Source organism: Eschrichtius robustus, chromosome 5 (assembly GCF_028021215.1).
Source record: "Eschrichtius robustus isolate mEscRob2 chromosome 5, mEscRob2.pri, whole genome shotgun sequence".
NCBI lineage: Eukaryota > Metazoa > Chordata > Mammalia > Artiodactyla > Eschrichtiidae > Eschrichtius > Eschrichtius robustus.
In genome coordinates, this window is record NC_090828.1 from 8124919 (window position 1) to 8137147 (window position 12229).

The 12229-nt window shown below is 55.4% G+C and overlaps 1 protein-coding gene across 1 annotated transcript; it reads left to right on the forward strand.

Moving 5' to 3' along the window:
- The first annotated feature begins 7210 nt into the window (after window positions 1–7210).
- On the forward strand, window positions 7211–8038 carry NPPC (natriuretic peptide C). Its single transcript, XM_068543737.1, has 2 exons — window positions 7211–7300; window positions 7748–8038. The coding sequence occupies exons 1-2, from the start codon at window positions 7211–7213 to the stop codon at window positions 8036–8038; spliced, it is 381 nt and encodes a 126-aa protein (XP_068399838.1).
- The last annotated feature ends 4191 nt before the right edge of the window (window positions 8039–12229 follow it).

The following is a 12229-nucleotide window of genomic DNA, read 5'->3' on the forward strand; positions in this document are numbered from 1 at the left end:
ACTCCAGCCTCTGGGCTCCTTGATCTGGGCACCGTTCTCTGAAGCCCGGTGCCGCTTCTCCCAGCCCAGCACACAGACTCCCAGCCCTCCCAGCCCCCTTTCCTGGCTCAGCCACCACCCAGCTTTCTGGATTTTCTCATAACACATCACTCACCACTCTGTGTTTCTCTTAGCTCCGTGAAGCCTTTTCTGCTTGAGAAACACATTTGGATCTAATGGGGTAAGAAGGTGCTGAAGTTAGAAATATTTGCTTAATTTAGTAATATGTATGAGCATATGTCACATTCATTTTACCAAAGTTAACTCTCCCCCACCAGGCTGTGAGCTCAGGTCAGGGACTGTCTAATTCTATAGAGTCAATGTGATATTTTTATCATCTTATAAAATAATTGAAAACAGACTTTTCAAGACAACATGGCCAGCACAGGCAGCCTGGACCCAATCATCAAATGTTGTCCTGACAATTTGCTTTCTATTTCCACAGGGGAACCACTCAGTCCTTCCTAATTGTGCTTCTCTACGTGTTGTCCCCTTTGCCCTTGTATCCATCACTGAAGGTGGAGAAAGAAGGCTGATGTCTCCAGATGTCCTTACCCTCAGATCAGGAGCTGTCAGGGTGCAGCGAGGCTCTGGCAGACTGGTTATTCCAGGAATGAAATTTTGGAGAGGTCCAGCTGTGGGCACCAGGGCCTGGGTAACTGTGGGGATCATTCAGGGTACTTACTTGTAAGCAAAAAAGCCTGACTCTGGCTGGGTGAAGTAGAAAAGGAATTTTTTTAAGGGGTATTGGGTAGTGGAGAAGGCTTGGCAACAGCCCATCCAGGACCAATCAAGCTGCAGAATAGATCTAGCGAGGCCCTCAGTGCCGGCCCTGCCACCAACATTTATGATAACACTGTGTCAGTGACAGCCCTGACACAGGACAGTGGACGCTACCACACTACCCCTGTGCCCTAGGAAGTGCTCTTGCAGTGTGTCAAGAGTGTTCTGCGTGGCCCTGGCTTCTCTGAAGCAACGGCTCCTCATTTAAAACCTAGGGCTGGCCCATCTGGCTGGGGGACTCCGGGTCACACACCAATGTGGTCTGTAGGGGTGGTTAGGCAAGCAAGCATTTGACATCTCAGCTTCTGCAGTGGGCTGAGAGCTAGCCAGCAAAAACCCACTGACCTGCATCCACTACACACAGAGCCTGTCTCCCCTTTTTACCATCTCCAAGGACCCCAAGACTCCAAATCAGCTACTTGATCAGAAGTCCTAAACCCTGCTCAACTCTAAGCTGGGACCTCCTCTCTTAAATTATTTCACCCACAAGGCAAAACAGGCCATCATTTGTGGGGAAGGACCCTTCTTCTCCTTGCCCAGCCTGCACTGGGACACAGGGACCTTCCTGGGCGATCCAGGAGAAAAGGTTTGTTGTGTGATGTTGCATGTTGGACCCAGAAACAATTCACACAGGCACAGGGGTGGTTTTCAAACAATTTATGGACTTTGGGCTTAAAAGTGTTTTCTAATCCCTGTAGAGAACAGATTACAAAAATGTATGTTCCTCCAACCCTTGTTAGCATCTGGCTTGGTCATGACACTCTCCTGCTAGTGTTTTCTGGTCATTCTCATTTTAGAAATTGACTGCTCACCAGAAAGTAGTTGGTGGTCACACACTCCTGGGGCAGAAATCTGCAGAGGAGTTTCTGGCTTGGAAAATCCAAAGACATGGCTCCTTGAGCTGCCTGGTGGCCCTGGCTCATGGCAGGCCCGTCCTATGGTGCCTCCTGTGAAAGTGCAAAGTTAAGAGACTTCTGTAAGACACTTGGGGTCCCTTCTATCCACAGGGGGAGCCCCCTTCCTTGAAGACTGTGGCCTCCAACAAATCTGAAACACTGTCTCTAAGACCAGACAATAGACAGCCTCCCCCCGGTACATACCAAGAGGGTAGGCTCACTGCAGGGACCCCCCCCCCCCTCCCCAGGACAGCAAGGAGTAGCTCCCGGCTTGGAAAAGCTCCATATGGCCAATATTTTACCAGAACCCAGCCAAGGCAAGCTCAGTCCCCAGGGCACAGAACCTGGCAGCAGATCCCTTCCCTCTGCAAACATCTGGTGCATGCACCACGCTGAGGTCGGGATGCTGAACCACCTTTTGCTGGGAAGGTCCCTCTCCTTCACCTCCCTAATCACTTTCTCAGGGTTTAAGCTTCAGCCTCTACTCCCTCACCTGCCTGTTGATAGTCACGAAGCGAGCAGTCCTTCCCCCCAGGGAACTGAGCCTATCTGTGGAGCCTATCTGTCTTTTATTCTTGAAAAGGGAAAAAAAGGCGGGGTGGTGGTGAGGGATAAACTCTGACATCATGCGCTTGCGTAGGACAGAGGGGTTGGAGGCCATCTGGAGCAGGTGCTGGCAGTGCCCCTGGGAAAGGAGAAGCAGGGCAGCTGGCTCATCAGGTGGGAGTGTCCTGGGGTCAAAGACCTCATGGCACGATGAAGTTAAGCTTTTCTGGAATTTCTGGCCCGGGAAGGATGGATGACGCTTCCTTGGCCTCTGGCTCCTCTCCTAAAGCCAGGCCCAATAGGTGCAGGACTCCTGGAAGAGGTCCCAAGCGCAAGGAGACCTGGCCAGGCTGTGCCTCTGCATCCTCCATGGGTCCCCACCACCAACAGATCTGGGGAGTCTCAGGGGCGCTGGGTCCTCCCACCTGGGAGCGTGTCTTGTGCAGTGACATTCAGATCCCTCTTCTGCCCCAGCTGCTTCCTCCTAACTTCATCTAGGACTCAGAAACCTCTTTTCGGGCCTCCTGACTCATCTGCCCCCATCCAGGAGGCAAGGAAGGCTTTTTCCCAAATACAGATGGTGAAACTGAAGGCTCCAAGCAGTGATGGGATTGGCGAGGGTCCCGCTGCAATTTCCCTGCCGGCCTCCGTGAGATCTGCTCACCGCCTGTTCAGTGTCCTCTCTGGGAAGTTATGCAGCTGGAAGGGGGCCCCTGGGATGAAATAATTGCAGAGAAAACAGATGGGCAGCGGAGCAATCCTCCCCTCATCTGTGTGCCTGCGAATCCTCTGCAGGGCCAGGAGGGGGCGCTGTTACACAGGGAGCTTGTTTCCCCGCTCCTGGGGGGGGGGGGGGGAGGCGGACAATCCTGTCCTAGCCACCCCTTCCCCAGCCTTCTAAAAGCCCTTATGCGCACCTTTCTCATCTCATCGAGGCCCACTCTTATCTCCTATAGGATCCTGATAGTGGACTGAACCTCGACTGTGCCCCAGTAGGGCCCATCCGTGGTAGGCACAAAAGTCTTACCTTGCCCTCGTGGAGGAAGGGAAAAAGGGAAGAGGGGCCCACAAGAACAGAGTCTTTTCTCTCCATGTCCTTTCAGAGGTCCAGGAGGGAGAGTCCTAGCCGTGCAACTCTCTGATGCCTGGAGTTTGGCACACCAGCCTGGCTCTGACTTCTGTCTCCCACTCCCTCTCTGTGTCCCCCTACAACTGATCACCCATCTTCGGCCTCGTCTGTCAAGCCACTCCCGCAGACTTGTTTGCCTTCCTCACCCCCAAGAGCACAATAGGCCCCCACCCTTGGAAGACAAGCCCCTCTCCCTCTTTATCACGTCTCCTTGCCTCTAGAACCTACTTGCCTCTCTCCCAAGCCTGCCTCCTCTGGGCACTCCTACCTGAAGCCCCCTCCCCCTTCTTTCCCTAGCTCTGGGCACTTATGTTTTCTTTTACTGCACCCCGCTAAGCCTGGGTGCCTTCCCCCCATTAGCCCAAAGGGAATCACTCTGTTTTCCATCTGGGTTTCCCTCCTCTTTCCTTTCTCTCCTCCTGCCTGCCGGGTCTCCTTTCCCAGCTCAGCACAGACTTTTCCTTCTCCAGGAAGCCTGCCCTGCTAGCCCAAGCTGGGGAAGCTGTCCTCCCTTCCTGACATTGTCCTTTTTGGCCTACAAAGCTAGTGCCTGCTGCCTGGGTGGAGGGGGGTCTTCCCTGCCAGGATGGAACCCCACAGGCTGCACGGATGCTCAGTGAATACTTGGGGAATCAGTGGATGGATAATTGACAAATGACAAGATTCCCTACAGAACTGCCAGGCTCCTAAGGCCCAGTGGCCTTTTCTCTCTCCTTTGCCATTAGGAGTTTCCACACTGAGCATTCAATAAAGTGCCACAAACAGCTCATGTTCAGCTGCTCAGTGGGTCCAACTTTCCCAGGCCTGGCCCCTGCAGAGCAAGAAGGAGCAAACCTCATGAGTGAAAAGCAGGAAGAAGTGACCTGAGTCCCCAGTCTAGGCCTAGGGGAAAGAGAGAACCTTCTCTGCAGCTTCCTGGGCAAAGAAACCGAGGAGGAGGTGAAACCTTCAGTTGCCAAGGCGGTCATGCGCTGACTCTCTCCTTCCCTGAAGGTGCCTCCAGCATCATCCATCCCACCTCCCAAGACCCAGCTAAGCAGGAGCTGCTCCATGGTCTGCCCCAGGGAAGCCTCATGCCGCAGTTAACTCTTCCAAGATCTGATCTGCCCCAAATGACCACAGGCCAGTGGTCAGAAGTGAGGGCTCACCAGAAGGTTCCTCTTCCAAAGAGGGGAGGTAGATTCCCAGGTGTTGGTTCTGTCCACACTGGGGCGGGGTCAGTTTATTTATATTTAGTCTCAAAGCTCAAAGAGAGAGGAGATCTAGATGGTTACCCAGCTGTCACCAAGAAGACAGGAAGAACCAGCCTGCAGATATTCGGACAGAAGGAGGTGCCCATGGGACACTGGAAGCTTCCAACCTGTCCTCAATAAGGGGTTTCAGAGGATGTACCTCTTGCTCCCTGGAAGCCAGTCCAGTGCCTGGCTCAAGAATCAATCCGGGGCTTCCCTGGTGGCACAGTGGTTGAGAATCCGCCTGCCAGTGCAGGGGACACAGGTTCGATCCCTGGTTTGGGAGGATCCCACATGCCACGGAGCAACTAAGTCCCTGCACCACAACTACTGAGCCTGCGCTCTAGAGCCCACGAGCCACAACTACTGAAGCCCACGAGCCACAACTACTGAAGCCCATGTGCCACAACTACTGAAGCCCACTCGCTCTAAGGCCCGTGCTCTGCACCAAGAGAAGCCACCGCAATGAGAAGCCTGCGCACCGCAACGAAGAGTAGCCCCCAGTCACCACAACTAGAGAAAGCCTGCGGGCAGCAACGAAGACCCAACACAGCCATAAATAAATAAATAAATAAATAAATAAATAAATAAGTTTATTTATTTATTAATAAAACAAAAAAAAAGAATCAATCTGCCTGGCTCCTTAAACCTGTATAAACAAAGCAAGTCTCAAAGAAGTTCCAGATTGGTAACATTCCTCTTTGTCCAGTAGACAAAGAGGAGAGGGGACTTCCGTCGTCCACCTGGAGCTCCCTCCCTCTTCCCCTTCTTATACCTCTTCCTTTCTCCTCAGATGAAAGACTGGTGCCCCTCTATGGGTGTTACCATGCGGAGGCAATCAGGCTGGCTGCCCGGAGGTGATGAGTCAACTCACCAGAATACAAAGGATGCCCTGCTGATGCCTGGATCATCTTGGAGTTCAGGAGATTCTGCTACCCCACACTCAGGCCTCAGGTGTAGGTTATTTCCTAAACAAAGGGACCTCCACTTTCCGGCACAGAATGCCAGGGTGGGAAAGAGAAAGCAGAGGGTTTGGCATTGCCTCCCGGCCCTGGGCTCAGGCTTTGCTGTGGGATCCACCGCATGACACTTGGTTCTCCTGCCCCTCTTGATTCCTGTGGCGTTCCCGCCGGGGGTGCAGCTTCCTTTCCCGGAAAAAGGTCGTGCCTTTTGGGTGCCTCCAACCCTCAGGGTAGTCTTGGCGCTTGGGGTCCGCAAGCGCTCCCCTACTCTCCGCTCTCCAGCCGAGTCCCCTGCTCCGGAGGCAGGGGAGTCACAGATTCCTGCATCTCACTCAATTCTTATGGTTCTCTGCCTCTGCGGCCCATCCCGAAGGACTCCTCAGAACCCGAGGGACCGGGACGCCCTGCCCAATGAGAGGGAATCGTGAGCAGCAGCGATACTTGGGCGTGTTCCCACAACTATGGTAGGGACCACTCTGCGGCAGAAAACGCGAAGGCGACCACCTGTTATGGCTCACAGAAACCAGACTGGGCTCGGCGCTGGGTAAAGCTCCCTCCCCAGACTGTGCAGGTGCACAGGCCACTGGAGCGGACAGCCCCACGCTGCGGATCCTCGAGTGGGTGCAGTCAAGGTCAGGCGCGCACCCGTCGGTGCAGAAGGAAGCCATCTGGCGGGTCAGACCCGCGGACGTTCTGTAGGGCCGGCCCGGGCTGAGGGCGCACTTAGAGCCACAGCGGCGGGACCAGGATGCTGCCGCACACACGCCTGAACACTCGCATCTCGTTCGCGTTTCGCTCCCACACACACCCGCAGGCGAAAAGCTCGCACTCTCCGGCGAAGGACTTGCGCTCTCCCCTGCGGCCCCGGGCAAACCCCGCTCTCTCTGTGCCTACCTCCCGGACCTCCGGCCCCATCCTCTGCCTCCGCAACCTAAAGGCGTCGGTGCGATCTGAATTACTGTCCCGGCGAGCAGGTGGAAGGTGGAGCCGCAGCGCCAGGCCTCGCGCCTGTCAGGTGCCCCGGGAAGAGATTGGCAACAAGGCAGATCTGCGTGGATTTCGGGCTGTGCCAACTTTCTGGCTGTGTGACTTTGGGCAAGTTACTTAATTCCTCTGAGCCTGTCTTTGCACTTGCAAAGAGGGAAACTGATCCTTTCCAGGAAGAGCGTGTGTGCTGAGGTCCAACCTTGTGCGCAGGGCAGCGGGCGCACGAACGCTTGGCATGCCAGGGCGCGCTCCCTGCAATTCGAGTTCCCTTGTGCGCGCCGCTTTGCAGCTTGGAGCGCATTCGGGAGAGGGCCCGCCGAGCCGCGGCATCCCTCCGGGGTGGGATGAGGGTGGGGGCAGAGGGGGAGCCCCCGCGGACCCCTCCCGGCCCTCGGCGCGAGTGCCATTGGCCCGGGCTGCCCTGTGGGCGGGAGGATGACATCAGCGGCAGGTTGGATTATAAAGGCGCGAGCGGAGCCGCGGGCTCAGAGCGCACCCAGCAGGCGCTGCGCAGCACTGGGACCCGCACCCGCGTCGCAGCCCGGCCAGCCTGCTCCGCGCTCGCCTGCCCGTCTGCCCGCCGGCCCCGCGCACCCTTGCTGCCGCCGGTCTGCGCCCAGCCACCCCACGGGCACCATGCACCTCTCCCAGCTGCTGGCCTGCGCCCTGCTGCTCGCGCTACTCTCGCTCCGGCCCTCCGAAGCCAAGCCCGGGGCGCCGCCGAAGGTGGGTGCTGTCGCAGGGACGTCGGAACTGTGAGGGGCGGTGGTAGGGCTAGGGGGTCTAGGAGGGTGTGGCCCGCCGGAGGGAGCAGAGGGGGCGGGAAGGCGGCTCTCTCCCTCCCCTGAGATGTGCGCGGGTGAGAGCTGGGGAGCCCTCGAAGCCCGGACTCGGGAGAGCATCGACAAATGCGCAGCCTCTGCCTCAGTGTGGTCAGCCCGGCAAGGGGCAAAGGAGAGGAGGGCAAGGGGCTCCCAGAAGGAGCGGACAACGGCGGCCGCGTGGCAGGTGGATGCAGGGCCGAGCCGTCCGGCACCTCTGGGGGCGCGCTCAGGACTCGAAAGGGACAAACCGCGCTGGCCCGAGTGTCGGGCTGGAGCACCAGCGGCCCCGCAAAGTCCCCCGCGCTGCCGCGGTGCGTCCCTTCACCTGCGCGTTCTTTCCTTCGGACAGGTCCCGCGCACTCCGCCAGGGGAGGAGGTGGCCGAGCCCCAGGCTGCGGGCGGAGGTCAGAAGAAGGGCGACAAGACTCCCGGGGGCGGCGGCGCCAATCCCAAGGGCGACCGGTCGCGACTGCTCCGGGACCTGCGCGTGGACACCAAGTCTCGGGCGGCGTGGGCCCGTCTTCTGCAAGAGCACCCCAACGCGCGCAAATACAAGGGAGGCAACAAGAAGGGTTTGTCCAAGGGCTGCTTCGGCCTCAAGCTGGACAGGATCGGCTCCATGAGCGGCCTGGGATGTTAGTGCGGCGACCCCTGGCGGCGGTGAGTACCACCAACCCCGGCCGCCGGGAGCTCTTGCACACCCAGCTTCCCGTGAAGCCCCCCAGAACCAAGCCTGCACCCCCTCCCGCAGGCCGGCTCCTCTCTGATCCCCTGGACCTTTCCGCCTCCCAGCCAGACCATCTGGGCACAAGATTGAGTGTGTGTGCTAGACATTTGCCCCCAACACCATTTATCATCCCATTTTACAGATGGAGAAAGTGAGGGATAAAGTGGTCAGGGAACTTTGGCAAGGTCAGAAATGGCTCAGCATGGATGAACCCACCTGGCTCCCTCTGGAGAAACAGAGACAGCTTGGGAGGGGGGTCCCACCCACCCCAGGACCATAAGGCAACCAGCAACACTGGCCCCGGTTCTCCAACTGGGGGGATTGAGGGCTGATCCTGGGTTAGTGGGAGCAGAGGAGGAAAGGCATACATACAAGTCAAGGGTACGTTGATCTGCTAGCCACTGCATCATGGTGCTGGGCAGTAAGCAGCCCAGTGGTCAGGACAGCTCCCTGGGTCTGTTGTCCCTGTAATGGGACGGACTTGGAGCGATACCTGCCGCCTCACAGTAGGGAGAACAGCCATTTGTTAGCATCACCCGGGAGAATTTCTGCCCCAGAGCATTCTGATTCTTGTCCCTTCTCTAAACCATGGCCGTGGGCAAACTGGTCTGTCCAGGGTCCTGACGCTGCTGCAATCCGTGTGACTTCAGGATCGAACCTCAGTGCTCGTGGCACTATTCTAGGACAAGGAAAAAGAAACTAAAATAAATCTATTTTTTTGCCCCAACCTGAAACTCAACATGTCCCAAACTGAGCCCCGCCCCACCCTCCCCCCTCCCCCCCCCCCCACCCCCACCATGCCTAGGCTCCATACCTGGGTTTCTGGTATGGCCTCCTCCGCCTCCACCAGGCTGGAAACCCCTGTGCTACCTTCAGCCCCTGCCGGGTGCTGCACCCCTGGCAAGGTAGTGCGGCAAATGTCCTTCCCTCCTTTCCTCACTCCTCTTCATTCCTGCTGCCCATCAGTACCCATGGAGAAACAACATCCCAACCTCTGGAACTGACATTCAGGTGATTTTGGATCTGACCTCCTGGTGTCCAGCCTTGCCTGCAGCCAGCTGCTGTCATTCCCTGTCCCACAGTCTTTCTGTCCCACTGCAGGCCAAGCTGTTCTCTCACCCCAGAAGCCTTATCAGTGTCTACACTGTCTTCCCCCAAAAGACAAGCGCGCCCATCTTTGAAGGTCTCCAGTGCAATGCCTGAGCCTTTTTTACTACACAGAAAACTTTTTCACCTGAGCTATGGTTGTTTGTGAACCTATTTACCTCCCCAAATTAACTCATGAGCAACTTAAGGTCCGGACACTAGCCTAAGATGATCTGGGGCCTGCAGGATGCCCAAAGGGGCTCTTTAAAATGTCTGCCAATGACCCGGAAAACCTGCCCCACCCAGCTTAGGAGCACTCCTCGCCCGCCTGCCCTAGCATTTAGCTGGTGTCCTTCCTCTCTGCAGCCAGACTTGGCCAGGCTGTGTGCTCCTCCTGCAGGGGCTTCGTTTGTCTGAGATCTTGACTTGCCATGATTTTTGCACTAGTGGACCAGCCTTTAGAAGCTACCATTGTGATGGGTTTGTTCTATTCTCTCCTGTCTCAACAATGAAGAGATGGAGCCACAGGCGTCAAATTTTCAATTTGTGAGTTAAGCACCAAGTTCAAACTTTAGAATCCAAACAAATGTTATTCTATGAGTTAGCAGGAGATGAGGTCCTGGCAAGTGCCTGGCATGCACGTCCCCATAGACCCCTTGTTCTTGGATGAGGCTGTCTGTGGGTACCAGGTGTTCATGGAGAGAGGTACTCTGCAGGGGGAATCCAGGTTGCTAAGACTTCTTGACCCCTTTGACCAGGGAAGTTTGTCAACCTCCTGGAAGTTCTCTTTTAGCTGAATGCCCACCTCCAACACCTAATTAACCTTCTCGACCCCACCCTCACTCACCCCCAGCCCCGTGAGAAGGCAGAGCATCCTTCCTGCTGCCTGCAACCTCCTAGTGGAGATGTCTAGGGTATCTCACTGGGCTTAAAAGAGAAAGACAGCTTAGGGTCTTCCCATTAATGAAAGCTGTTCCGAGGCTGTGGCCATTTCTCTACGCAGGAGTTGACTTTGGCTCTAACCAGCTGCCATAATGAGTGTCGCTGATGGTTATAGCCTTGATTATAAAATGCGGATGGCAGGGATGAGGTGTGGAGGATGCCTGGATGAACACGTTGCCCATGGGGCCCAGGGACATCACAGACATCTGTCCTCTGCTTAAACGTATGGGACGGCAGAGAAGGGGGTTGGGGAAGAGTTCATCAAGGCCTTGAGGCCCAGGGTCCCTCTGCCCGGACCGTCCTCTGGGAGGGCACCCCCCTGTCTCAGGAGGAAGCCTTCCTCTGGCCCCCGAGCACCCACACACCCATTAGCAGAGACTGGGTGCAGCCCTCATCAAATGACTCTGCCAACTCGCGAGCCGGCAAACCCAGCACGACCACTCATTTCCCCAGGGCCGGTGTGACACACCATTTCCTCTGATTCTGAAGGGGACCCTTTCTGAGGAGAAGCCAGCTGGGGAAGGAAGTGCTATTTATGGGCAGCTGTGACCCAGACACTCTGCCAATGCCCAGTGCGTGGCCCACTGTTGAATCTTAAAGCCATCCCTGGGAGGTGGCTATTATCCCATTTTATGGGTGAGGAAAGCGATACTCAAAGCTATGCAGGGCCATCCAGGAAGTAACATTCGGAGTTGGGATTTGAGCCCAGATTTCCCAAATCTTCAGATGCTTCTCTCCCCCTTCCCTCCGCCATCCCCCAGACACGTAAAGCACCTGACGGAGGGTTTGTATCGTGGCAAAAAGCAGAGCTGGGCCGGGGCGGGGGTGGGGGCAGGGTGCGTTTTCCATTCCCTTTCCCTCACTGTGTCTCACTGAGAGCCAAGGGCAAGGCCTGCACTTAGCCAGAGGGGGAGCAGGGCTGGCTGACTTTCTGGTTCCACCTGTGCTGAGGCAGGAAGTGCCAAGGACACAGCAGGCGACGGATGAGGACCTGGAGAGGCGCTGGGTGCAAGGGCCCTTTTTCCTCTGCAGGAAGGCCTTCGTCAGGGCCTGTGGGGCAAATGTGGAGGGATTTTGCCTGCCGCTACAGCTGGAAAGGGGGAAGGTTCTAGAAGTGCCGTGCAGGCTGGGCTGTCTCAGCTGAGTGTCCCTTGGCCCCTCTGTGTTTCAGGCTTGGGAACTTGCTCCGATTTGCTGAGGTCATCCTTGCTCATCAGCCTCCCAGCATCTGGAAGCACCTCCAGCGCAATGTGGCTTTTACATCTCTTTTTTGTGTTTGTTTCCCCTGGTACTGGGAATACACAACACCAGCTGTTTTATTATTATTTAGGGAGGGGGGTATGACTTCATTGTTTGTGTTTTTTAATGAAAAATAAAAAGTTATATATTATATACACAAAACACACACACCTACACCGACGTGATGGCAAGGGACAGTTTTTAAGAGACTGACAAAACCAGCTGTAAAACATTGCTGTTGGTAAATTCACGTCATGCATAAATGTATTTATGTTGTAAAGCTATTTATATTGTTTATAAAGAGATATTTATAAAAAGTTTATTTATGTAACTAAATGAAAGAAGTCAATCATTGTAATGTTTTTGTCTTAACTAGTTGGAAAATGTAAAAAAAAAAAGCCATTCCATGAACATCTCGAAAGCTGTCTTTATTTACTCATTGCGCTCTTTTTTTAAGAATTAGTCTGAGGAGGAGGGAGAACGCGGAGACAAGGCTTTTTGCGTCTAAATAGATCTAGCAGCCGGTTCCCGATTCTGGGTTGATTTGTATCAGAATCCCCCAGGAATCTTGTTAAAAATACAGATTCCTGCCCCTATCCACCCTCTGATCTACTGACTCCGACCTCCAGGGATAGGATTGGCCATGTGGCTTTTGTCCCAAGCGATCCTGACCAGCTCGGCCAGGTCAGGAAGCTGCTCAGAGCACGGGACAGCTGAGAAGTCAGATGCGGTGAATTAAATTAAAATTGAATTTAGCTGACTGAGGGCCTCTAATTCCACTCCATCTTCTCTCTGTTATTAAAGGAAACAACTCACTGAAAACCTCCTTTCTGCTTT